This window comes from Haliaeetus albicilla, chromosome 11 (genome assembly GCF_947461875.1).
Source record: "Haliaeetus albicilla chromosome 11, bHalAlb1.1, whole genome shotgun sequence".
Taxonomy (NCBI): Eukaryota; Metazoa; Chordata; class Aves; order Accipitriformes; family Accipitridae; genus Haliaeetus; species Haliaeetus albicilla.
The window spans coordinates 5,944,693-5,969,481 of NC_091493.1; the positions used below are offsets into that span (position 1 = coordinate 5,944,693).

The 24,789-nt window shown below is 44.9% G+C and overlaps 1 protein-coding gene across 1 annotated transcript; it reads right to left on the bottom strand.

The window, feature by feature from the left end:
- Nucleotides 1–219: 219 nt before the first annotated feature.
- On the bottom strand, nucleotides 220–21,130 carry LOC104314636 (putative neutral ceramidase C). Its single transcript, XM_009914212.2, has 20 exons — nucleotides 20,946–21,130; nucleotides 19,037–19,119; nucleotides 18,478–18,627; nucleotides 17,717–17,893; nucleotides 17,188–17,315; nucleotides 16,490–16,567; nucleotides 15,328–15,448; nucleotides 13,738–13,863; nucleotides 13,258–13,344; nucleotides 11,698–11,802; nucleotides 11,483–11,564; nucleotides 10,879–10,994; nucleotides 8,678–8,772; nucleotides 7,973–8,012; nucleotides 7,080–7,175; nucleotides 6,110–6,205; nucleotides 5,323–5,472; nucleotides 4,496–4,555; nucleotides 3,703–3,791; nucleotides 220–409 (listed from the first exon to the last, which is right to left on the bottom strand). Exons 1-20 carry the CDS (start codon nucleotides 21,070–21,072, stop codon nucleotides 220–222), a joined length of 2,196 nt encoding a protein of 731 aa, XP_009912514.1. The 5' UTR covers nucleotides 21,073–21,130.
- Nucleotides 21,131–24,789: the final 3,659 nt, after the last annotated feature.

Here is a 24,789-nt window from a genome sequence, read left to right on the forward strand (position 1 = left end):
GCTTGAATGAGAATACGATGGACTAGTGAGACTGAATTGCAGGTAAAAGTCAAAACTTTGCAGGAAGTCAAGCTTTGCACAGCAAAGGATGACCAGCAGCACTTGAGGGACAGCCATGATGTATAGAGTCACGTATGCCACAAAAAAACTCTCAGGCATGCATTGTGAACATTGCAGATACCAAATCTACTGCACAATTCCTTTAATGAACGAGATCACCTACAGAGCTGTGATTTCAAATGCCGAAGATGTGCCTTCAAATGCAATAAAGGCAGCGGAATTTTTAGACAGATTTTTCTTGTAGTGCCCGAAGTACCGTATCCTGTAGACACCTGGCTCTGTGTCACGAGGGATGTGCCATTCAATAGTCACGTTGCTCCGACCAAATGATCCTTTGGTCCAGTAAAACCTAGCAGACAAACCAAAAACTGCAGTCAGCAAGAAAATCCACTTTTCATTTGTTTTAATATCCCAAGAGCTCACTAAGTGGAATGAGATGAATGTACTCCAGTTAAGTATAGTTTAAGAACTTCTTTTATCCTTTCCTCATATATTTAGATTATCAGAGCAGCAACCAACAAGCCAACCCAAAACCTGGCAGGCCTGAAAAATATCTGGAAACATGGAAAAGCAAGTCAATGATCCTTTTTGCAGATGAAGAATATTTCTACCAACGTGTTCTTACATTCCCAGCTCCATATCATAACACCATACAACATTACCTCTGCAAGCAATATTTGCCAACTTAGTCTTCCCTGCGCAGAGTGAATGCTGAACCAAGAGGATGAATATATTGAGGGTCACAAGCAAAATCTATCGTAATCGAGCTCAGGGATTCTGGCACCCATTTCCATATCAGATTCCTATTTTCTTTTGCAGACTCCTTATGCAAACCGACTTCTGCTCAACCTTAGAACTCTACAGACAGCCACACATCATCTGGGGGCGAGGGATTTTTCAGCTGGCCATGATGGAGGACTTCTTGGGGAGATTAAGAAGATTAACCTGCTCTTCTTTTGATACCGTCAGTGAGGGGTACTGTTGGATATCGCCCTAATTGTGCCTGGGCCAGACATGAGACTTATCAAGCCCTCCTGAGATAGCACCCCCATTTCAGGGCTTTAACTACAGGAGGCAGATGAACAAAATACGTTGATTCATTGGCAATTGTAATAAAAAGTTTTCCCATGCCAGTCTCTTACTGAGATTGAAATAAATATTTATAGATATGACTGGGTGAAAAACAGTGAATGATGGGGAAATTTAGTTTGGTAAACAGAGACCACAGGCTGACACAGGGCCCAAGTATCCGCTTGGTTGCTCTTGTCCAAGGTTTTGGCGGTGGATTGCACTGGCTTGGCTTGGGACAAAGACAATGTTGTCTTGGGAGATGACAGTGAGGTGACAGCACAAGGCCCAAAGTGGTGGGGGAATCTCCATCCTTGGGGACCACCCCGACTCACCTGGACATGGCCCCAGGCAACCTGCTATAGCTGCGATGTTGGCCCTGTTGGGAGCTGGGTTGGACCAGAGACCTGCAGCCTGAGCCTGGCTGTAATGCTGTGACCTAAAAATGCCGCTGTGACAGATCTATGCCACCACCCAGCCTCCTCCCCATCCTGCCCTCCAGGCTCTGTGAACCAGGACTACCTCTGGGATTTGGGAACTGGAACGTAGCTGAGATGCCACCTGGGAAGAGGCTTCTCACAGATGAGCTCATGGGGATTAACCATGTCTTATCTCTGTTAGCTGTTTGCTAAAGGCAGGGCCAGGCAAATTCCTGCCTGTAGCTCAGGCCCTCCTCCTAAACAGTCCCAAGAAAGCAATTTCTGCCCCCATGGCAGATGCAGGGTGGGACCAAACACTTCTCTACTGCAAACACCAAGACAGCATCCAGCAGAAGGGCAAGTCTGCACTGAGTTCGTCCCTGCTGCAGTGGTGAGCGCAGGATAAAGAGCAGATAACAGCTATCTCCTTCCCCGAAAGCTGCACCTCCTTTAGGTAAAGCATCATATCTTTCAGTGCCTGAAAATAGGCATTTTACAAATGCAGCTATAAGCTATTTAACACTTTGCAACACTAAGTTAACAAACGGTGCATTCCCTTGTGCTACTCTCCTATTGCAATGTCAGCACATTCGATGGTATCAAACCTTAGTTTTCCCTGTACTAAAAAACCACAGTCTGGCTCCCCTAATATCTAGGAAAAAAGTTTGATGCTCCCTGGCCCCATTGCCTTAATTACTGACATTTTAAGGTTAACAAACTGACTCATTTTCACCTTAACAGAATCATTTCCCATTTCTTGTGGTGTTTGGTACTTTCCTGAGGCACCAGGAAGGGAGACATTACTGTCTGCATTGGTCTGCCTTCTGGCCAGCCCTTTTAGGCAGGAAAAGGCCAAACAGCTCCTCTTCCTTATCAGCAGAAGTATTTAAGAATCATTCGGAGATCCAAAGTCTGACCTTTCTCAGGTAGGAAAATAAGATGTCTAGATTCCCTTCTTTCCAGCATCACGGCAGCACTTTCTTCAAGTTTTGCACTTTTATATGTTTTTTGTCTTCTCGAGCAACATGTTACTAAATATTTTCAGTGGTCCTGCCCAAGATTTTGGGAAAACTGTTGGGTTTTTGGAAGAGGAGGGAAGAAGGCAAGGCTACATATACGGGTGATAAAATGCCTTCATTTACCTTACTCAGTTAGGGAACTTGACTGGACAGGGTGACATCAGTGAGAGTGACAAGGTAACATAGTGCAAGCGTTAAACAGAGATCAAGCTCTTAGAAATGCAGAGCTCCAAGTGCAGGTAGGAATACATCTGCCCTGGGACAGCCGCAGTCCTGGCTAGCCAGATTAGGTTTAGAGAGCAGCTGGTTGCACTTGGGCAGAGACAATTATGCCCTATCAAGTGCTCACCATAAACCAGAGGAAGACTTTCCCAATGAAGCCAAGCTGTCCAGAACTTTGCTTCTCTGACCTCGGACGTTACGTGTTTGCGCTGGGATGTTGCAAGGTCAGAAGACCCCAAGAGGGGCGTTTTTCGAGGTCCGATTTCTCACAGATAGGTTGCAGATGCAGGTGGGAAAATGTCTGGTTTTATTCAAACAGGGGAGTAACTTGAAATCAAATGGTTTGATAAAAGATGCCTTTGGTATTCGTATTCCGTGCGCTGACTTCTGGTGTAGCTCTGAAAGGTGACAGCAGGTTTGCTGCTTAGTGGATATTTTTCCTCAAGACTGACATTTCTAACCTTAACTTTGCTTTCTTGCAAACTTTTTAAATTGTTGACTGTTTCTACTTTATGATGCACAGCAAAGCTGGCCAGTTTTTCCCTATGAAAACCCCACTGAGGTGGACCTCTCATATTTTCTATTTGGTATCCTATTCAACAGCACAGTATGGCAGATGGATGGATGTAGGCTCTGAACAAGTTGGACCGCGAATCTTCTGTAATTCTTGCTCTTCCTTCTACCATTCCCAAACTTATAAGGCTTCATTGCAGAAGCTAGACCCAAGGGGAAGACTGATTGTTGCGGTCTTGACAAGTCAACCACCCAAATATAGACAGATCCATCCCCAGAGAGCATCATCTGCAGGGGCAAGACCAATCTATGGTTGGGAGCTCTGAAATGAAGCCCTTCAGGTTAAACTCGAATTACTCCATGGAGGCTGTGGAACAGTGAAATCTGGTCAGGGCACCTACCTGGTGACCCAGGAGGCATCGTTCCATACCACGTGCCAGCTGTCTGAAGTGTTGGTGTATCTCTCCACGGTCAGGAAGTTGTGTTCAGTCTGGAATAACAATAACAGAGTTAGCCAGATGCTTAAGGGACAGTCATGCCCCTACTTTTTCTGTGTCACTTTAAACTGGAGAAGGGACTATGCTGCTGTTTGCTTTAGTGGGAAATGCGGTAATTACTAGCAAAAATGCTTGTATTTCGCTGCCAAAGCACAAATTTAAGCTAATAAATGATGCAGAGAATGAGTAAAGAACTTGATCATTAAAAAGAGAACGGACAGGCGAGGTATTTGCTATCAATGCCTATGCAAGATGAGTGATGGGATGAATTAAGTACTTCTCTAATTTTTTTTGTTTTATTAAAATAATGCACCAGGCTGATAAGATAGAGACTAGAGACCCTGATTTCTATGACCAGATGGTGCTGGATACCAACCAAGAAAGAGTGTCTGGCCTAATGCATGACGTGGGTGCCTTTGATTTCAATAGTTTGAAGAGATCATGAATGGTCTGTATCTGACCAAATTAAGGACTTTGCCCAAAAGCATTCTGGTGGTGTGAATTCCCAAAGCACATGGTGAAGGGAGAAACTATCTTCTTCTGAACTCCCAGCAAAGAAAAAAAGCACTGGAGGCACACAATCTTACTCCTTCTGAAGCCTGAACATCACAGATTAAAATGCATCAGGCAGAGGCAATAACTAAATATTCACTAATTCTGAACATCCCCAATTGCAGTGTCATTGTGTCATATTTACCGCATTCTCTGCAGAGTTCCTGGGGTTCGCACCTACAAAAGTTACTTCAGCAACTTCTCTCTGTGGGGGAAATTGAGATTTAATTAAAGGCTGAGCAGCATATTGCACATTAAGAATATCCTTTGAAGATGCCATATAGGTTTTTTAGTGGTTTGGTTGGGGTTTTGTGGGGTTTTTTTGTTTTTCTTTTAAATCATTTATAATTTCACTTGGTGCAATAGCAATGGACAATTTAGACTGTGAACTGGTATTCTGTGCCTTGCCATTCTATTTGTCCTGCTTGCTGGATAAACTCCACCATAGTACATAAGATTTATGTGTTAAAGAGGGAGGGAAATAGGTGAGATTTTTAAGAATGTCTCCCTGCCTTCTTTCTACCTTACTGCTGGAGACAGCAATGAGACAAAAATCCTTGCTCTGAACACCTTATCTAAATTTTGAACATTGAAAACTGAACCCTTTTTGACATTTTAATTTCATTTAAATTCCATACTACAAGCATCAAAGTTGACCTGATTTCTGCTTGTAAAGAAATCACTGTACAATATTTGCCTATTTAATAATCAACTGTTATTTTATGTTGAAGCAGAAGGGGAAATCTTCTTCATGTTGAATAAAGGGCTTTTATTTTCCCCTTCATTCACCCATTTTAATCACATTCAGTACAATGACATTGGCATGAAAATGCTCTGTCTCTGCCTTTTCAACCATGCCCACTAAGAGCAACCACAACCCTTTCTTTAGAAAACACAGACTTTTTTGGATGAAGGGTAAGAACTTAAAGATGATTTCCTAAATAGGTTTTAGCAAATCCTTGAAGCTCTCACCGCTCGATACTGTTGTCTCACTTCTTGTAGCACATCCCCAAAAGTCTTATTCACCGGCACGCGATCGGCAGTGAGAGAAGGCAGCAAGGTCATGTTACCTATATTGAAAAATGGGGGCTCTGGACCACGTGGCAAATCCTGAACTGTATTCTGGGAGAGGGAAGATGTGCTCATTATACATACATATAGATAACCGATATCTCCGTGATGACTCATATCACTGCTGTGGCTCTTTATCCAAGTCCATTGCTTAGATAGATTTCAAGAACAAGGGCAATAAAGTGAGCATAAAAACAAACAAGAGGATCTTCATCTGTGCTCTGCATGCAGGAGCAATCCCCACAGGACACCCGCTGCCCTGTTGCTGATGTCCCTCAAATCCACCCACCAGAACACCCCACGATTTCAGGAGGCAGTGCCCACCCACCGGTCCTGCACATTCACATGGTCCACAGATACAATGGTAACGAACATTGCCCTGTACAGCAGAAATGTAACAGATTTTTCTTCCCCTTCATAGAAAAGCAGCAACTTCAGGCCATGCTGAATGGTTGGAGGTATCTATTTCCTAAACTTTGAACTGAAAAAACCCCAGAATTTCTCAAGTAGTACAAGACACCATTACAGGAATTTTCATACCACATGAGAATTCCTCAAAGCAGTTTCTTATGAGAAAAGAGAGGGTAGCAATCATGCAGCTTCACTGAGGAACAAATACAGCCATAACCAGGCTTTACAGGATTTAAATGTCTCTGGCAGCATGCGGCATACAGAAAATTTTGATTACCGTAGCAATAGCCCTTGCGAGTCCTCTGTACAGTTGAATGTAAGCAGAAAGGGTGTGTGGCCCATAAATAGTTGATGCAGCCTCATATCGTTGAACCTAGCAAAGGACAAATTTGGAAAAGGAGGGTTTGAAGGACTCTTGAGCAGTTTCTACAGCTCATCTTACTGTGCCAAGACAAGATCAGCACTATATCTGCAGGGGGTTTATTTACTCCCTTACTGCTAAGGAGACAGCCCAGCAACTTGCCTAAGTATTCCTGCTGCAATTTCAGGTTACTCTTCATTCTCCAAGCCATCACAAACAGGGAGGACCGGTTGTCACTCTTCCAATTATCACAGCTCTTTTACTCTTTTAAAGGCTTATGATGTAGGTCGTCTCTTCTCCAACTTTTTGCGTTGGACAACCCCAGTTCTTCCAACCCTATCTCTCAGTTTAGGGTTTCTAAATCCAAGGAGTCCATCCAAGAGTCCAAATCTTCCTCAAAGCACAGTATCTACCATGCCTTGTGGGGACCCTTAAAACTGGCAAGCCATATTGCAGTCTTTTCCACAGTAACATGGCACTGCAATTCATGCTCACCTTACAACCCTACAGCTCCGAATCTTTCTTCTGGCAATTTTGCCACTTTATGAAGATAATTTCTAATTCATCTAAGTCATCAGGAGTTTACTAAACCAGACCTGAACTCACAGGAGCTCCTTTCAGTATGTCTGCCCATGTCACATTAAAGCATCCATACGTACTCTCTAGCTATGTTCAGGAAACCACATTGGCCCTTGGACAATGTCCTCTAGGCCAGAATAAACGTGGAGGTCTCCTGATTTCTGCCACAGATTCTTCTGCTTTTTGTGGCAAAGGAGAAGTACTCTAAACTTCATTCATAAATTTCATAATTTCATATGAATTATCATCCCATAGAGCCATAACTGAACTCAGTTAAACATGTTCAATCCGCAATTTTAACATTTACCTGGTATTCTTCATAGGTGGTAATGTAGTGGGTGTAGACATTGCACAGACCTGCAATTACAACATCCATTCTTGGTGTACCATGAGAATCAAATTCCTAAGAAAGGAAATAAATCACTTATCTTCTAACAACTGCTTAATGAACGATTGTGTTGTTGTGGTGGTGGTGGTGGTGGTGGTTTTGCGGGGGGGGGGTGTTTGGATTTTTTTTTTACCCAGACAGAATACAAAGTTATGGTGGGGAGGGGACTGAATGTTCAGGGAATGCAACCCTACAAGTGTAATTTGTCTTAGTTAACATCTCGTATTCACTTCCCAAAGAAAAATAGGAGAGATTACCTCATACTCTGGTAAATTCAATAAATTTAGGGGTTTGTTTTGAAGCTGATGTCTGTATTCTCCTAAAAAAACTGGTGATACAACTATGTGAGATAGGCTTAGTGAGTTGTGGAGATGGTGTCTGAGATTAAGATAGCATTCAGGCTGCAGCTGAGAATAGGATCAATCAGGAAAATGGAAAAAAAGACATTTGCCATTTTTTTCCAGTTGTTCTCATGTTGCAAAATCCTGGTAGGGATTAAGGAGCTAAACCTCTCCACCCCAGAGACTCCTTGCTAGCATCAGTTATGCCTGGATCCCAGTTGAATTAGCTTGTGTTGGCTTAATGAATTGAAACTCAATTGGTTTGCTTCTTTGGGGGAGGATATTCACTTCTCCTGCATGTCAGTAAGCACATGCAAAATGTGTCTGAAACATTTGCGAGAAGGAAACATCTGTAAGACATGAGACCCGTGGACCCAGGTGGGAGGAGACAAGGGAAAAACCAGAAGGGTCAAGAAACATGAAGTTCCACATATGCTGCGCTCTGAAGAAACTTCTTCCTCAGTAACTTACTCTTTTAACAGCTTCCCGTAGCCTGCGTCCAGACATGGTCCTAGGGGCATTAAGGGAACAATGTCAGTCTCCAGAAATGCAGGGAGCTAAAGCAAGAATCCCTGGCTGGACATGCAGCACACCACCAGAAATTCACATAGCATTTGCAGCGCTGCTCAGCATCTCTTAAGGCTTCTCTGTGATGAGCTCAACCAAAACACCTCAAAACATTTCATGTGCATCATCACAGCCAGGGTGAGGCTGGAGGCGCCCCAGGGTAGGGTGGGGTAGGAAAAAGGTGCTAGAAATAAATCATTATCCTATTCAGGTTTTCACCATTGTACCATCAACAGTCAGTGTAATTCATCATTATGGTGTTTGTGGTGTGAAAAAAAATCGAAGTTAACAAGTTCCTTTCGTTTCATTGAAACTGCATTTTGCAATGAACAGTTAAGATTATTTAGGAGGCTTGTTTGCATCTCATTCATTCCTATGGCTAGTTTACAGAACAGAGAAGAAAATGGGAAACACCAGGTAACCAGAGGAGACTGTATACAAGAAAGTACATGCAGTGGACATATATGTGTAGTGCCTGCACAGCTATCATATATTTGGAACATTTTTTAGCCTACACACCCTTTCTACCTGCAGGCAGAAGTATCGCAGGTGGATTGAATGAAATGCTGCTGGCTGCAATACATAGAACAAGACCAAAGAAACACATACGTGAACTCTCCGGGAACAGCAATGATTGCCAGTGATCCAATGGCAGCAATCTGAACATCCACGATGTCAGGGTGCCATGGGTGAGGCCGAGTCATCTGAGGTGAAAAAAAGTGGATATAACTGTTGTAGGGTAGTAGCAAAAAAAGATAGCTGAAGTGTTTTCCTTCCTACCGTCATAAATCAGCCAAGTAAGTTTACTTTTTAGACAGGCACATGACAATGTAGTTTCTCCACATGTACAGCAAGTTGTCTGACCATAACAGACAGATAAGGTACATGTGAATACTATGGGTACGGCAAAAAAAAAGGTGTTGCCAGAGGGGCAGCTTAAAGCAAGGTGGGTAAATAAGGTCAGGGTAGCACCTAGAAACCTCTCACCTGCATGGGAAAAGGATAGAGTTAGGATCAATAAGGTTGATCATCTGTCCAGGAGAGCAAAAGTGAATGAGTGAAATCAGAGAGCCCGATGGTGATGGGAAGGAAATAAGAGTTATGTCTTCGTTAGCTGAGCAAATGCACTGTCAGTCGTGATGCAGAGGGAGAGTTTCTAAGTAACCCAGAGGGTGATGTTCAGGGAACCCTTGACCTAGCCCTGGCTTCAAACTGCCCCTTAGCAGGGACCACACCATACTCGGATGCAGCACCATTGCAGCAGCCAAAACACTTGCTACAGCAGCATTTCATCTTAAAAAAAAAAATTATCTATGAAGAAGCCTGTTAAAAGGAAATTAAAAACAACAAGAGCTCAAGGGTGGCATGGCTCCAGCAAATGAAATGCAAAATCCCACTCCAGCAAGCCAAAAAGAATCTTGAGGAGCAATTTACTGGGGGCAAAACATGAATGACAAAACCTTGTGAAGCACGTCAGAAGCAGGAGGCCTGCTGGGACCTCTTTTTATAAAAGATGAGGTGAGGAGCTGATTGAACACAAAGCAATGCTAGGAAAGCTTTTAAAGAGACTCATGAAAGGAATAACAATGAATTGCCTCATCCAGATGGCATCCTCTAAGTGCTCTAAAGGACCCTGGACATGATCCCACTCCACTACAGTGCCTTTGCCTTAATGTCAAGGGAACAAGAGGTGGAAAATGGGGCATCAATTTTCTTTTAAAGTTTTAACTAGGATTTAGGGAGAGTTCAGTAAGAACAAACACCAAGTCCTGCCCAGGACAGAGTAGCCCCGAGCACGAGGACAGGCTGGGACCAACGGGGCAGCAGTTCTGAAGAGGCTGGCCCTAAAAAAATAACCCTTCCCTGTGTGAGTGGGGCATCCCTGGGATGGGGACCAGCAGCGGGGGATCTCCATCCTTGCTGACTGCCCCGCGTCATCTGGACATGGCCCTGAGCAACCTGCTGTAGCTCCAGTGTTGGTCCTGCTGGGACTGGGGTCGTGCTGGAGAACCCTAGCCCAGGGTACCTCCGGCCTGAGCCTGGTGTGACTCTACCCGTAGATGAGTGAGTCTGGCATCAGCCAATGTTACAGCTCACAGAATTATCAGACACTTGCATAAACATGACAAAAAAAGCAGAGAAGTCAACAGAACGTTTCCAGAGGAAGTCAAAGCCCAGTAGAAACCTCCGAAGACAACACTGAGAAGGTGGGTATGTTGATACAGTCCCCAGAGCTTCCAAAAGGCACCATGATGAGTTACTTCATTTTGCATGGACTAGTCTGTCACATGACAGAAGGAAAGGTCCTCTCATGGATTAAGGTAGGAAACCAATGGTAGGATGGAAGAAAAATCCACCCAGAGCTATTAAGATCTGAGCACCAGCAGAGGATGTCCTGAAGCCAGAGATTGCCAGGAGGCAACGCTGAGCTCCACGCACTGTTGACTTTCCCTGACCTCATGCATTTTCCCTGTGTATCCTGCTCAGGGCTGTTTCACAGGCAGAGAATTAGGCCAGGGTGGATGGGCTTTTTGACCCTAATGAGAGCAACAGATCTGGTCCCTCCTCCTGGGATATAAGGAAAAGATGCTCTGCAAGAGGAAAACTTCCACCTCTCATTCTGATGCAAACTAATGTCAACACTTTTTCTTGTTTTCTATTTTCATGCCTTTAAAACCCTTGCAGCTCTCTCTGCTGCGCTGTTCTTCACCATATGGGCTGGCACATACATCATTTATAGCACCCTACCGAAACCTAGCCCAGATCAGCAATCTCTGCACTTCCCAGGGCACACACCAGTGCATCCTTACCTCTCCGGTGCTAAAGAGGATTGGCTTGGGTTTGTGGCAGGCTTTTGTTTCATTGGAGGGCTCTCCCAGCAGCTGGTCCCGGATTTCATCCCAAAACGGGTTCCCTTCTAGTGAGCCTTGAAGGGGAAACATCTTTTAAATGCTGTTCCTTCAGCTGCCCCAGCAGTTATTGGACAGAAAACTCATTTATTACCCCCTCCCTGCTTACGTGGGATAGGACATTTCTCAGTGGATTCTGACTACCTCCCTTTTCTGGGTGGTTTAAAAAGCCTAGCTTTAACCCAGCTGAGCTCCATCTTGGCAGCCTTTGGATAATGAGAAAGCTTGCCCCAAAACCAGCACTTTCTTCTCCCCAGTCCCCATCCAGAACTCTCCTTCCTTCAGATCATGGTCATATCCTTCTCCAGAAGATTTCTGACGAACACAGACAAACTTGCAAGGGGGCCATAAGATCACACCTTCCTAAAAAACATCCCTTTGGAGACTGTGGTTCAATGAGCTGTTGATGTTCTTAAATGTCTCTGGGGGTTTGAATCTATTTGGGGGATGCCCCATGTCCTCCCCATTTGTATGAAGCCATATTGACATCTGCTCCCTAAATTACCTTGTGTGAAGTTGAAAGCCCCCACTCCATCAATAGTCCCTGCAGCAAAGCTGTATCCTAAGGCTGGTTTACATGTTTTAACCTTAATCAGAAGGGGGAAAAAAATGAAAAAGAGGTATTTTAAAACCAGTTCCCCTTAGTGTGCCACGTCCTGCTGTAAGAATATAACATTTCTTCCTTCCTTATGCCTGCATCCTGGGAGTTCCTGCTCTTACCGTGTGCGTGGCATTGAGCTCCACCGAGACATCACTCATGTTCACCCACTGGTGAGCTGAGCTGAGGGGCCCTGTGACCTCCTGGTAAGCTTTTTCATACAGTTCCTAAGGGATACACAAGGTGGAAATCCTTGAGGAAGAAGAAATCATGAACCCAGCTCTTCTGAGATTCAGCTATATGAACTATTTCTTCATTCTGTTGACACCTTCCAGCGGCCTCTTCCAGGTGTTAAAGCAAGAGTGTATTTCCCAAGCTCCTTTGTTTCTATCACCCCATCTCTACATCCTGCATGCCCCAAGTCCTGCAAGTTCTCCCTGTGTCAAGTAACATAGGGAGGACGCTCTGTGGTCAGCAGTTTTGTGTGTGCCTTTCTTTTTACAGCTGAAATATGCACCTGTTCCATGAGGAGGGCAACTTCTTTCTCCTAGTTGCAACCTTTTGGCACTTCTCACAACTTAGACCAACCAGAAGAAATGTATTCTATGAGAAAGGCGCACTTGGTTGCATTCATTGCTTCAAATCACATGGACTTTACCATGCATTTACTATACAGCTGACAGCTAAGCCATTCAGCTCTTCAGTGAATGGTTTTCTGGCACACGTGCCTCGAGTTGGTACACAGAAAGTATTGCCAGAAGTTATACAGGTTTAGTAACATTCCTGTAACTGCAGGAAGGAATAGAGGACGCTGCTTTTGAAGACCAAGAGTCTGCAGCGTTAAAAATGACAGCAATGTTTTCCCTCGCCATTTGATACACACACCAGGCCTCTCTGACTGGGACAATCTTTCACTTGCAAGTCATGATCAGCGTGGAGTGACTTCGGGGCACGCATCTGAAATGGTGATTGAAAGGAAACCGCCACCATCAAGCCTTCTGCTCTTATTCCTCTGCTGGACCTGTCCCAGTTCCTACAAGCTGCTCTCCCTGACACAGTGCCAAAAAATGTCCTCTTATTGACTACTCTCACATTACACGAAGCTGCAGAAAGGGAACTGGTAAATTCCAGTGATTTTTGAGCCCAATGACACAGGCGACGTGAGGGAACCTATGGGGTGGAGGATACCGGCTGAGTAAATGCAAAGTCAAGCGGGGCAAGATGAGTTTCTTTCGTGGATGTTTAAACTGGCACATTTTAACTCACATTTGCGTTAGTTTGGGAGTGTGATGCTAAAGTTGGCCAACAAGTGGTACGTGATGGTGACTCTGAGCTCTTCTAGGAGTCTTCAACACCAGTGATTTTTCCCATCACAACACGTGCATGAGAGGGAGGGGGAGACTATAAGAGGCAACATCCACTTTATATACCAATAAGGAATATTGAGATTAAAAGCCCAAACCAACATTTTCAAATTGTAACACCCACAATGATGTATTTAAATAAAAGAGTATGCTTTCTGAATAATCAGGAAACTTTTCCTTAAGCATATAACTATGGACTTTGGAGTAATTTAAATTTACAAACATTCACAAAACCAGGTGCAAGAAAGTTGCTTAAATGAACATGCATTCCTGTACTAACAGCATTCACGCACATTCGTAAAGCAAAATATCACTTACCCTTGCTTTCAAGTAGATATTTTGCCCTATGATTCTTGTACTGTCAAACATGTCATTACCGGGACCCATGGCCATGCACATCTTTGCCTGTTAAGAAATTTGTTTAAATGCTAGTGATCAGTTAATATGGAGAATATGTGGCACTGCAAAGTGAATGAGTTCACAAGTGATTGTCATGCTGTGGGAACTAATTGCTTCTTGCTAGCCATCTCAAATTTGGGCACCAATTTACTACACTAACCTTTGCAGTAAGATAAATTTAAGTTTGGGCTGAATGACCAGAAAACAGTGTATAAGGACAAGACACAGTAAGTTCCTGAAAAAGGTATCCAGAATAGTCCATAAAGAGATTTTTTTTTGATTTTTTTTTTTTACATCCTCTTCATGCACAATGGTCCACCACGTGGCCCTGTATTTGCTGCTCCACTCCAAGTTTTCTCCTTAGCAGAAGTTAACGTAGATCAGGTAAGACATACTTACCCCTCCTACAGGACAGATGCTATGTGAGTTATTGCATGATTGCCCCGTGTTTACGCAGAACGGGCCTTTGGTGTTGGGCGACACATCTCCCAAGTTGGAGGATGCAAAGGCGGCAACAAAAGAGCCCTGCCAAAACCAGACGTGATCAGATGGATTTTAGTGCCTTGCAGTGATTGCAAACATCACCTGCAGCTTTCCCTGCAGTCAAGGCTGACATTACAGCCAGTTGATGAGCATGTGATGCTCGTAAACATTTCTGAAGTGACTGGGAGGACTGGAATGGGGATTTAGGAGTGTCCCAAGGGTTAGGGACAGGAAGAGCAAGGGAGAATAGGACACACAGGATGCAACTGCCATTTCAGGGGGACCTTCACATCGCTTTGGTATCCAGACAGGGTTTCTTCATCTACCTCTTCCATCTCAGCGGCAGCTTTTCCCCCATGTCCCCAGTTTCTTATGTTACTGATCAGATGTTAATGGATCATTGTAGCACCTTGCACAGGATTTTTTTTCTGCCAGGCTTTCACCATGACTGATTTACAGGGTGAGAGCTATTGGATCTGACTGCAGGAGTTAACATCAAACAGTACTCGCTAGAAGCAAGGCTGGTTACACACTGAGTGTCAGCTGAATTCAGCTCTCACAGATACTTTCTTTTTTTCCCCGCTCTTGAAGAGATAAGATGCGTCAACACCAGATAGTTTGATATAATATCAACTCTTAAGCCATTTTCTTGTTAGACTGCTAGACACAATGTGCCCAGCAGACCATACAGCTAAATGTTGAATCCTGCAAACACTTCTTAGCTTTGTGTGCATGTCAACTTGCATTGACTTGCACCCATAACTGTGCACGAGAATTAAGTCTTGTTAAAAGCTTTTAGATAATCCACTATAAAAAGAAACATTTGCAAGCAGGAATTAGGTAGACTTCCTTTAGTTTCCGTCTTTGGTATGAACTGCACATGCTCCTCTGCCCAGAGTGTTAGAATAGGAATTGGGCAACTGTTTCAAGGTACATGCTGGAGATACACACAGGACACCTTCTTAAATGGCTCATGACTCAAAGTGTCTGTGAGATGGGTTCATGTCCATATTTACATTTCAGGGGAAATGATGCTTTTTAAAGGAGTTGTGTTTGCACTCCGAGGATGGCAAATCTTCTGGATAAATGAAAATCAGAAGGCAGAACTAGCTGGAAGCCATAAGAAAGAAGTGGGGCTGACCACAGACTTGATGCCACACTGCAGATGCAATATCTTGATCCCTTTGGATCAAGTGTCCCACACATGTCTTTCTAGTATTTCCAATAGTCGAATCAAAATAAATTTGGTCTATTCCTAAGGTCTAAATAAATGCCACTGATTACTGTTTTGGAAAGTCAAGAGTACACCTTGCAATTTCTCTTCTCTAGAGGAAGAAAGTAAATAAATCAAAGCGTTCATCTTTGTCCTTCTTTTTCTGTGTTTAACCTGCTGTCTTATTTCACTCTTTGAAAGAACCTGCTTTGGCCATAGAAAGCACCAACCGCCCCCTCCCTGTTGCAACACTTTTTTCCCCATTATTTTCAGTAGTCTGAAAACACTCTCACCTCTCCAGGAAGCATCCCCTTGTTCTTCTCCTGTTCAAACAAGTAAGATGCGTAGCCCACGTTGTCGCTGTTTACAAGGTGGTTTGTGTTGTTCATGCTGACTGGGTGCACAGCAAACCAGCTGAAGAGGTGTCAGAAGACACACATAAGAAATGCATTGTTCAATCTATATGTTGGCAATTGACTTGTTCAATCTATATATTTGCAATTGACTTATGGGAATTTTCTTTGGGAGAATACAGACGCAGACTGTTAGTACCTAGGGATGGATTAACGAGGGCAGAGTTATTACCATCCTTTCCCTTCCTGACCAGGAGGGCTCATGGCTATGATGGTCCAGGTCTTGAGGCCACAAGAATTTGGCACCGCAATTATCAGGGCCACCAAAGAGCTATTTGAGACCTGAACTGACTCTTTTCTAAGTTCAGAGAATTATATTTTGGAGGGATTTTTATTTTCTTGCTTCAAAGAAATGACGTCAACAATGTAAAAAAGGAAAAAAAGGAACACTTTCACTCTTACGAAAAAGAAAATGCTCCTCTTCCTCTTAACACAGTCAGACTCTTGCTTGTGACTTCAAAATGAGGAAAATGCTATTATGGCTTTGTTACTGCATGTTACTTTGTTTGCCTGGCCTTGAGCTCTGAACTTTGCGCGGCCAAACGCTGCCCCACAGATCTGTTGGTAGGATGGGCGTCGTGCATGCTGCCTGCAGAAATGGCACGCTTCCCATGAAACATGGGGTCTTAAAGAAATAACCAAGAGAAAAGGAGCCCAAAGGGTCCTGGAGATGCCAGCGTCGGAATCTGCTTGGAGGGGCACAGCGAGAGCCCCAGAGGTGATTTTTCTGCACCCCTACAAGGGAGGACCAGCTACAGTCATCTTCCCCAGGTGCCTTTGAGTCGTGCCAGATGTGCCCAGCTGTAGGTGGGCCAGGTGCTGCTGTATCTCCCAGAGTAGATGAGGGACACTGACCTGGTTTATGCACTCATGGATTCTCACTTACTCTTCTCTCAGAGACCCTCTGGTGACTAGCTGGGAGCAATGCTCTATGGTCAAGGGTCAGTGTGGGGAAGGAGAGCTTGTGCAGAAAGACAGAACTGCTACAGAACTGTGGTTTATGAGGATTTGGAGAAAAACATGTTACTTCAGTGGTTGGTACCTGATAAGGCCTAGCTCCTGTCCATTCTCATCTACCATCTTGAGCATCACCATTTCTTTATCCGTGTTGGATGAATACCTGGATGAAAATGAAGTGGGGAAACCCCATTAGGACCAGAGCTGTGGTCACGCTCTGCAATGCTCAGACACATTAAATCTCCACTAGGTTGAGCAAGAAAATGAAGAGGTTATTACAGATATTACCAGAGCACAGTGAGACCTTAGAAGAGCATCTGAAAATAGCTGTGAAGGTAAGGTAAGAGTTATGGTTGTTGCTGACCTCAGATGCTGCTTCTCCAGGGGGTGGAGAGAAGAGCTCTCTCTGAGTACAAATTCATGCACCAAGGATGGCACTTTAATGCCGTCTGACTCAAATGCTAATGTCTACTAAAGACTTTTTTTTTTCTCTCTCTCTTTTTTTTTTTTAAATAAAACCTAAGTTCATATCCTTGACCAATGCCTCACATGGTTGGAGGGGACAACCACAACTTTCAAGCCCACTCTCACAGCTAATTTTTGGGGACGCACACGCCCAAGCACCCAGGTAGGCAACAGTGTCATTCTGCCATGGTCTTGGCTCTACGTTTTCAACTATCCCACGAATGACCAGAAGCACCAGCTGCCAGATGGTTGGGTCATGGTCCCAACCGAAGGGTCCTCTGCGGGGCTCTGTGTCTCTCCCACTTGAGGGGCTTTTACCTGCTTCGTTCGGATGCTGGATTCTCAAGATAGGAGAAAGGGCTTCGGTTGATCTGGCTGTTTTCTACAGTGCCTCTGTTTATAAAAAGCCTTCCTCTCTTCATGTTCTGATGCGCTATATCAATGCTCTGAAAAGCAGGAAGACAGGGAATATTAGTCCATGCATGTAAGGTATATGTGAGATTATCTGGAAAAACTCTGCCTTTCCCTCCTTGCCTGTTCCCCACCCTTTCTTGGGAATTTGGGGGCTTTTTCTTTTTTTCTTAAGTAAGTAGTCTAAGATTCTAGAAAATTATTATAGTATTTTAAAACCACCCACAAGTGTTGCTTTCTAAAAACTTCAAGGCTTCTGGGTTTTGATCTGATTTCACTGCTAAGCATAAATCCACCTCCAAGTGTGTTTGAAGACTGCGACATTCGGAGGTGATACCGCAAACATCACAGCAAGAGCTCCTTAGTCACAAACCTATCTCCCTCCACCTTTTCTGTGTTTATGGGCTCTTGTGTCAACAGACTGGACGACACCAACCTTTACGATGCCATTCACAATAGCGTTGAGGGATGGTCTGATTAGCCCTTTGCTAGTGATCCAGAAGAGGGTGTACTGGAAGTAGCCACCAGGCCCTGAGTGCGTGTGGGTGCCGCTGAGGATGACATTGTCCTGTCGGTACAGCTCGCCGTACTTGCTCTTCAGTTTCTTGAGCACCTAAGAGGAAGCAGGTGGTCCTAAAAAAACCATTTTCACACCCAAAGGCTAGGAGATATGTATAAGCTCTTACAAAAAAACCCAACCATTCATCTTCCTCCTCACTCTTCTCTTTCTGCCTGATAGTCCCATACTGGGGTCACAACAAGTAGGTTACAGCTGTTGACTTGGCAAGAGCCTTAAAATAATAAAAGTCTGTTAAGTGAAGACCTCTATGGCCAACATGGAGTGAAACCCAGATCATCCAAGGAGTCCCCAGTTCTCTGGCATCTCCCTCCCTCCTCTGTGATGCTGGAGACCCAACATCACACAGGCACCATAGTAATGTATTTGTGATTCAAATGTATTCGTGATAATTTTTCCGCTAAGAAAAGCATGGTCAAAGTCCATCCTCATTTGCTGAGGAATTGAAAGCTCTTCTTCAGCAGAGACATGATGTCTCTCCAAGATCATGCTGCAAGGAGATCGCAAAGCAAATGATCAATGTGCTGCTGTGCTTGATATTATTTAGGAATAACTTCATCCTTAATGCTAATATGAGCGACAGCCCAAACTGCGCGACTCATTCATTGCCAGCCACGCACCTCCAGCCTCAGTCTCTGAGACACCATTCCTATGTCAGCGCTGACAAACACTACTCGCCTGGAGTCATCAAGGTCTGCCACGATGAAGGCTCGACTGTAGAGGCGCATGAGAAGCCCTCTGCCCACCTGCTCCGGGTTGGCATATCCCATCTGGAAGGGAAAAGCTCCATCAAGCCCACGCAGCCAAAATATTGAGCGAGGTGCTCATTTATGTGTATTTTTCTAAGTAGATTTGCCAGAAGGTCAGAGGGATCTTTCAATATATGAAAACTCAGAGTTGCAACTATCTTGCCCTGTGATTGCAAGAATCATTGGATCACAGAATGGTTTGGGTTGGAAGGGACCTTAAAGATCATTTAGTTCCAATGCCCCCTGCCATGGGCAGGGACACCTTCCACCAGACCAGGTTGCTCAATGCCTCAAAGAAATTTCACCTAACATTTGAAGATGGCAACCATTTGGCAAGGCAGAGCCTCTAAACCAGAATTCCTGCAAAAAATACTCATAGATTATGAAAATCAGTATTTCACCAACCCTGTGTTCAGTTTCCCCAACTTACCAGAGGAACTTCTGCCACAGGTCCCGTGCAGTCAGCTCGACCCACGCCCAGTAAGTAGTTTGCTGATACCAGTTCACTGGTATCTATAATAAGAAAAAATAATAGATTAGTGGACACATGAGCAAGCAGAATCAGGGACAGAAGAGACAATCCAACCTTTTTAAAGAGACTGCATGCATGAAACCTGCTTAACATCCCCAGAGGATTCATCAGGCCCATGGACAAGGGGATCCAGCTGGTACTGTCTGCTTGGGTTTCCAATGGGCTGTCAGTGTGGTCAAAGTGTGCTGAGGCTGTTAAGGCATTTGGGGTGGTAAAGAGTCGACCAGGCATGAAGAACTGCAGAGGGAGCTCACAAGATGGGGTCATGGGACTGTGTCAAATGTGTTGTGATTCACAGTGAGGGGGAAACAAGCCTAGCTTCATCAATTAAACTCTCCAAGGCCACCTCTACCATGCAGGAAATAGATTTGAGGGTGTAAGAGCTGTTTTCACACAAAAAAATCAGCTCAGCAGCAATGACAAAAAGGGGATGGCATGTCAGGAGTTACCAGGAAAAGACTAGAGAAGAAAGAGGGGCACATTCATATATTGCCCTGGTGTCTCCAGTGCATCCAGTGTCCAGTGCTGGTGCCCTGGTCTCAAAAAAATCACAGCAGAGCCAGCAGAAGCTCAAAGAAGGGAATAGTGGCTCTGGGCAATGATCTCCAGGCAAGCAGTGAGGAAAAGGACTCCCGAAGGAGGTTATGTCTGATCCCAGCCATCATGAAGCCATCCTTCTACAGGATGAATGAAGCGCCTGGACAAACTCATGGAAGAAAAGCTATTGAGGGCTATTAAATAAAAAAAAAAAAAAAAAAGAAATTGTCTGCGTCTCAGGAAATCCCAGAGCAACAAATCACTGGAGGCTGAGATAACACTGTGGGAAAATATTTCTATGTGCTTAATCTGTTCTCACAGTCTTCCCAGCCAGCCACTGCTGCTCGAGGCAAGGCATCAGGATAAGAGGATGCTTGGTCTTCCCAGTTTGGCCTTTCCTAGGCTGTCACTTAAAACAGAGGAGAAGTGAAACACTCACACTGGCCACAGACTGACCACAGGGCATTTCTTTCATTTAAAACAGCATGAGCGAACAGGGCTACCCGTTAAAACTACCATTCCTCCACCTCCTCCTCCAAGAGCTACAACACAGAGAAGAATTGCTTGTGCAAAACTTTTACATGTTACAACCTAAAAAACATAAAGAGTGAACTACATCCAATTCAAGATCAAAATCTAGAAATGGGAAGGTCCCATTGCTGACATGTTGGGTGATGCCCGGTCCAGGGCAGGGGAGACCCCTGGTTCTGGGAAAGGGCTCCTGTCATATGGAAACACCCAAAGCTTCAAAATGTTTTCTTTCCCCATGAGATTTTATCTCTCCAGAGGACAAGCATGGGGTACATTAGAAGTGAATTGAGCATTAACTTTGGGCAGTTCCCAACACCCACCTGCCCCATGCCTGGTGATGGGGCTGGAGGCGTAAATGGGCTGTTACAGGATTGCAACAGCTGTGAAGCCCCTTGGTGCAGTGCCAGGAGTGAGGGGCTCTCGGGACACCCTCCACTGGGTAAAGAGACAGAAGGAAGGTTTTTTGGATCCCTGCAGCCAGCCTCACCCACCGGACCTGAGGCTGTGCATCCATGCCCCGAGAGATGCTTGTATTGGGTTTGACCACCATGCTCCTATCGCAGAGGCCAGCAACAGCACCATGCCACGGCTGTGCAAGAGGACCACGTGCAGAGAAGATTATGAAGGCTCAGCAGTAGCCCAGTGGCCCTCTACCTGTATTGCTTTAATTTAAATTACTGCACTGGACACACACTCGAGCAGGGTGCGATGGCAGGAGTGAAATAATAGTTCAACTTACCGTTGCTCTCTTTGGTGAGAAAGTGGAGGATGAGGAGCACCACGGTCACCACTATCATCACCACCAGGCAAATGATGAGGATCACCTCCAGGCGGGAGAAGGAGCACTTGGACCTCTTCCCGCACATGGTGGGGGCACTGTGAAAGCAGAAAGGAGCCCGTGGGGAAGGCAGATGGGACAGCCCCGATGTCGGGCACGTCCCACCCAGAGCAGCACATTGCACCCTCAAAGGCGCTGGTGATGGTTTGTTTCCCCTGCCCCAGTATCAGAGCAGGCGGCAGCAGCGATAAGGATGGGAAGTGGAGATTTATTTTTTAATCTGCTTAAGACAGCAAAAATCTATCTCCTGTGAGCAGCAATCACTCCCTGTCACAAGGCCCAATAAGACAGGGTGAGCTGCTGAATTACTGATCTCACATTTCCCTGGACATTTTGCTCGCTCTTTTGAAGAAATCTTTTAAATAAACCCCATAATCTTCCACCAGATCCTATGTTCACTCAGCGGCTGAGGGAGATGCTGTGGCCTGAAGCCTCACAGCTTTTCAGCTGCTCAAGTGCTCAGAGCACATCAGAAAACAATATTGTCGCCATAATAAAGGTCAATTTAGGAAACTCAGTGGGAGAAAAGCACACCCCATGGCATGTCCAAGTGCAGTTCTCTCCTGGCTAGAAAAAGTAGTGGTTGTGACAGCTTTCCAAGATAAGACCCCATGTATAGATGCTGGCTTTCTTCATCCTATGCAGAACTCTTTGGGTTGGCTTTTTGAACACTGTTCTTCCTCCTTGGTCAGAGGTTTATTTTGGGTTAAAGATTAACAAGAAAACTTATTCAAAATATGGTTATGGGAAAATATGCTATTTCCCTCTCTGATCAAAGCTCTGGTGACTTCTGATTTGTCCTGCTCTGACACCTGAGACTCGCATCAAGGGCTTCAGTCTTGCCCGGTGGGAAGTGACACTTGTAGCAAAGTTGTGCCTTTTGCCCTTCTGCTAAGCACCCATACAAGGTAGAAATAAGCCATTAAAATACCTTTGGACATTTCCAAGTGTCCTTAGATGTGTTAGTAGACCAAACTTACTGCAGATCCCATTTCTCTGCCTGTGAATGAACCATGTATCTGCCCAAAAAAACCTGGTTCCTTGTTTAGAGCAGTAGGGGGGTCTCAATCCTTGGGGATGTCTCTGACTCGCCCGGACACAGCTCCAAGCAGCCTGCTGCAGCTGGGGCATTGGCCCAGCTGGGGCCCGACTGCTGCAGGAGTGGAGGTCGGAAAGGATGGATGTGCAATTAGAAAGGGAAGAGTGAAGCAGAGCCTCTAATTTTCCTGGAGGTACCATTTGCCTTATGGTGGGTCTGGCATAGGGCTTGGTAAAGCTCATGCCTGCAGGCTCTTCCCCAGAGATGATATGCCCTGGAAACAATGAACCTGCAAAAAATAACTGCTGAAACAAGCATTTATGGTCTTGGAAAGGTTGCAACGAGAAACCACATCACCAGAGAGCCAAGTGGTCACCCAGACTTGCTATAGGTGACCTTTCTTATCAGCATCTTTTGCCATGGTAAGCTACAGCAGTCACGATCATTGCTGAATTTCACCTAGCAAATCTCCTAGTGGCAACAAATCCAATATTATGGGTTTCCTTCCTCCCCTTTTTATTCTCCAAGCGTGGCATTGGCAGCCAGCTGCACGACACTGCAACCTGTCCAGATAATTGACACCACAGCACCAGCCTTAAACACATCTGCACGATACGCAATTAGTTTTCTTCTTCCAACTGATTAAACTGCTGAAGTAATACTAAAAGAAGCAAACATTAGTCCTATGAAATCCTAGTGAAATCTCATGCAAACTTACCTGAGAACCCTTGCGTGTCCCAGCGTCTAGAGGAACGCCTCCCAGCTGAAAAGTTCAGCTTGAAAATTATTGCTGTTATAGCCCTGTGAGTCAAGCACTGTGCAAGATAAGAAGAAACCAATCAATAAATTTTACCGCACAAGGAGATGATAGTTTTTCTTCCCAGTGCATTTATTTTAAGTTACAAACAGTGCCTACCTCTCTAAAATAGCCTTTCGGGATTGCACTGATCAGCTCTGGTGCATGACAACTTTGGGAACAGGACTTTTTCCCTCCTCTTTGCTTCATCACAGCTTGACCAACCTGTGGGATGGCTGCTGCTTCCCATCTGGCTGTGACTCTTAATCCCCATGGAAGATCAGTCCTCAGGATTTCCAAACTCTGCTAGAAGAACTTGAATACAGGATGTATTTTAAGTGTAAAATACATTTTATTAATGTATTTTTATTTGCTAAAAAAATTATTTTTTAAAAAAAACAGCTTTTTCTATCTGTTTTCCTTTTGAGTCCCAGATAGGTTGCAACATGCATAAATTCACCAGCTGGTAAAGCATGCTTTACCTGAAGGCTTTTGGCAGTTTGCTCTTCCCAAACATGATGGGACCTATCACATCCCTCAGAGAGCAGCTGGTTGCCCTTGCTGGCAGGAGGGATGAAAGACCCCATGAGCAATACCCTTTTGCTTCCCCCAGCACCCATGTATTTTGATGGGAATTTAAGGCTGAGACCACCTCTGACATTTTCCCTCCCACTCAGCTTCCAACAGGCAAACATCTCAGGAGGTTCAGTTTTCCTCTTTCATCACCATTTCTTTTGTGCACCCTAATCCAAGGGTTAATATTCCAGCTAGCACTGAGCACATGCAGTCTGAGTCATTACTTCAAGGTCATGTTCAGTCAAAGTTCAATCACCTTTTGACTCAGTGATTTTTGGACTGGCTGGTGGGGAGAAGCAAGATTTACTGATATATTATCTCCTTGCTGCAATACCAAAGGAATGCGCTTGCTGCTGCCATCGGTGGAGAAACAACCTGCTTTGCCATGTGGGCTGACAGATAGCCCTGGCCACCTCTCTGCTGTTGGGAATACCCTGCTTTGGTTGCAAGGTTGTCCCAAATTGTGCACTGGTCTTGGAGGTAACTGAAGAGCCTCCTGTGACAAAACCACGAGCAGTCAATCACTCTGCTGTCATGGGAAAGGTCCTGGAACACAGATGAGCCAGGAGTAGGTTGTGCATTGGCAGGAAGAGCAAGAGCTCTTCTTGAAGGTAGTATATTTGCTAGATCATTATGAAAACTTGAAAATTGAGTTCTAAGGAGTTGGTATAATGATGGTGTGTCCTGCCAGTCTCACCCCATGAAAAGCAACGAACTGGGGAAAAGACCGCACTGTGGCTCTGTAACTACAGCAAGGACAACCCAGCTGTTGCTGGGGGTGGAGGAGGAAAAGGAAGTTTGATAGCAGCTAAACACATTTTGGGGAATACCTTAAATGCTTTCCTTTTAAAAAGACTGCTCAGTGAGGTTATGGGGACACACAGCTCCCCATTTCCCCCACATGGCAAGACCATATCCACCCACCCTGGCTCAGGACTGCAGAAGCAGCAAGCTTTTTGGTACAGAAAAGGGACTTTCTGGGCTGCAAAGACCTCAGGTGAAGTGCTAAGGGCTTGATAAATCCCTCTGAACTCCTTCCTGCCCGTGGAAATGCAACTTAGTGCCTCCAGAGAAGGCGGATTACCAAGATGGTGGCCAGGAAAGTGTTTCTTGAGCACACATCAGTCACCACATGGCAGTGCAACAGGTACCTCAGAGCTACTGTCAGTAGTGAGAAACGACAAATTGGCTCAAAAGAGAAGTCCTGGGAATGTTTCCAGCACTTCTCAGAAGAAACTCTCCCTGCTGTTTTCTGCACTTCATGTCCACCACATCAGACAGGTCACGAGCACAACCACCATGAAGAAGGACTGTGGTCCCACTGGAGGCACAAT

What these genes read in the sequence shown, in the direction of transcription:
- LOC104314636 (XM_009914212.2), bottom strand. Translation starts at nt 21,072, where the DNA reads ATGTGCGGGAAGAGGTCCAAGTGCTCCTTCTCCCGCCTGGAGGTGATC. An exon ending in CCAGCATCCGAACGAAGCAG is followed by an intron (nt 16,568 to 17,187) that starts GTAAAAGCCCCT and finishes ATTTTCATCCAG; the next exon opens with GTATTCATCCAACACGGATA. An exon ending in TCCTCTTTAGCACCGGAGAG is followed by an intron (nt 8,773 to 10,878) that starts GTAAGGATGCAC and finishes TTTTCACCTCAG; the next exon opens with ATGACTCGGCCTCACCCATG.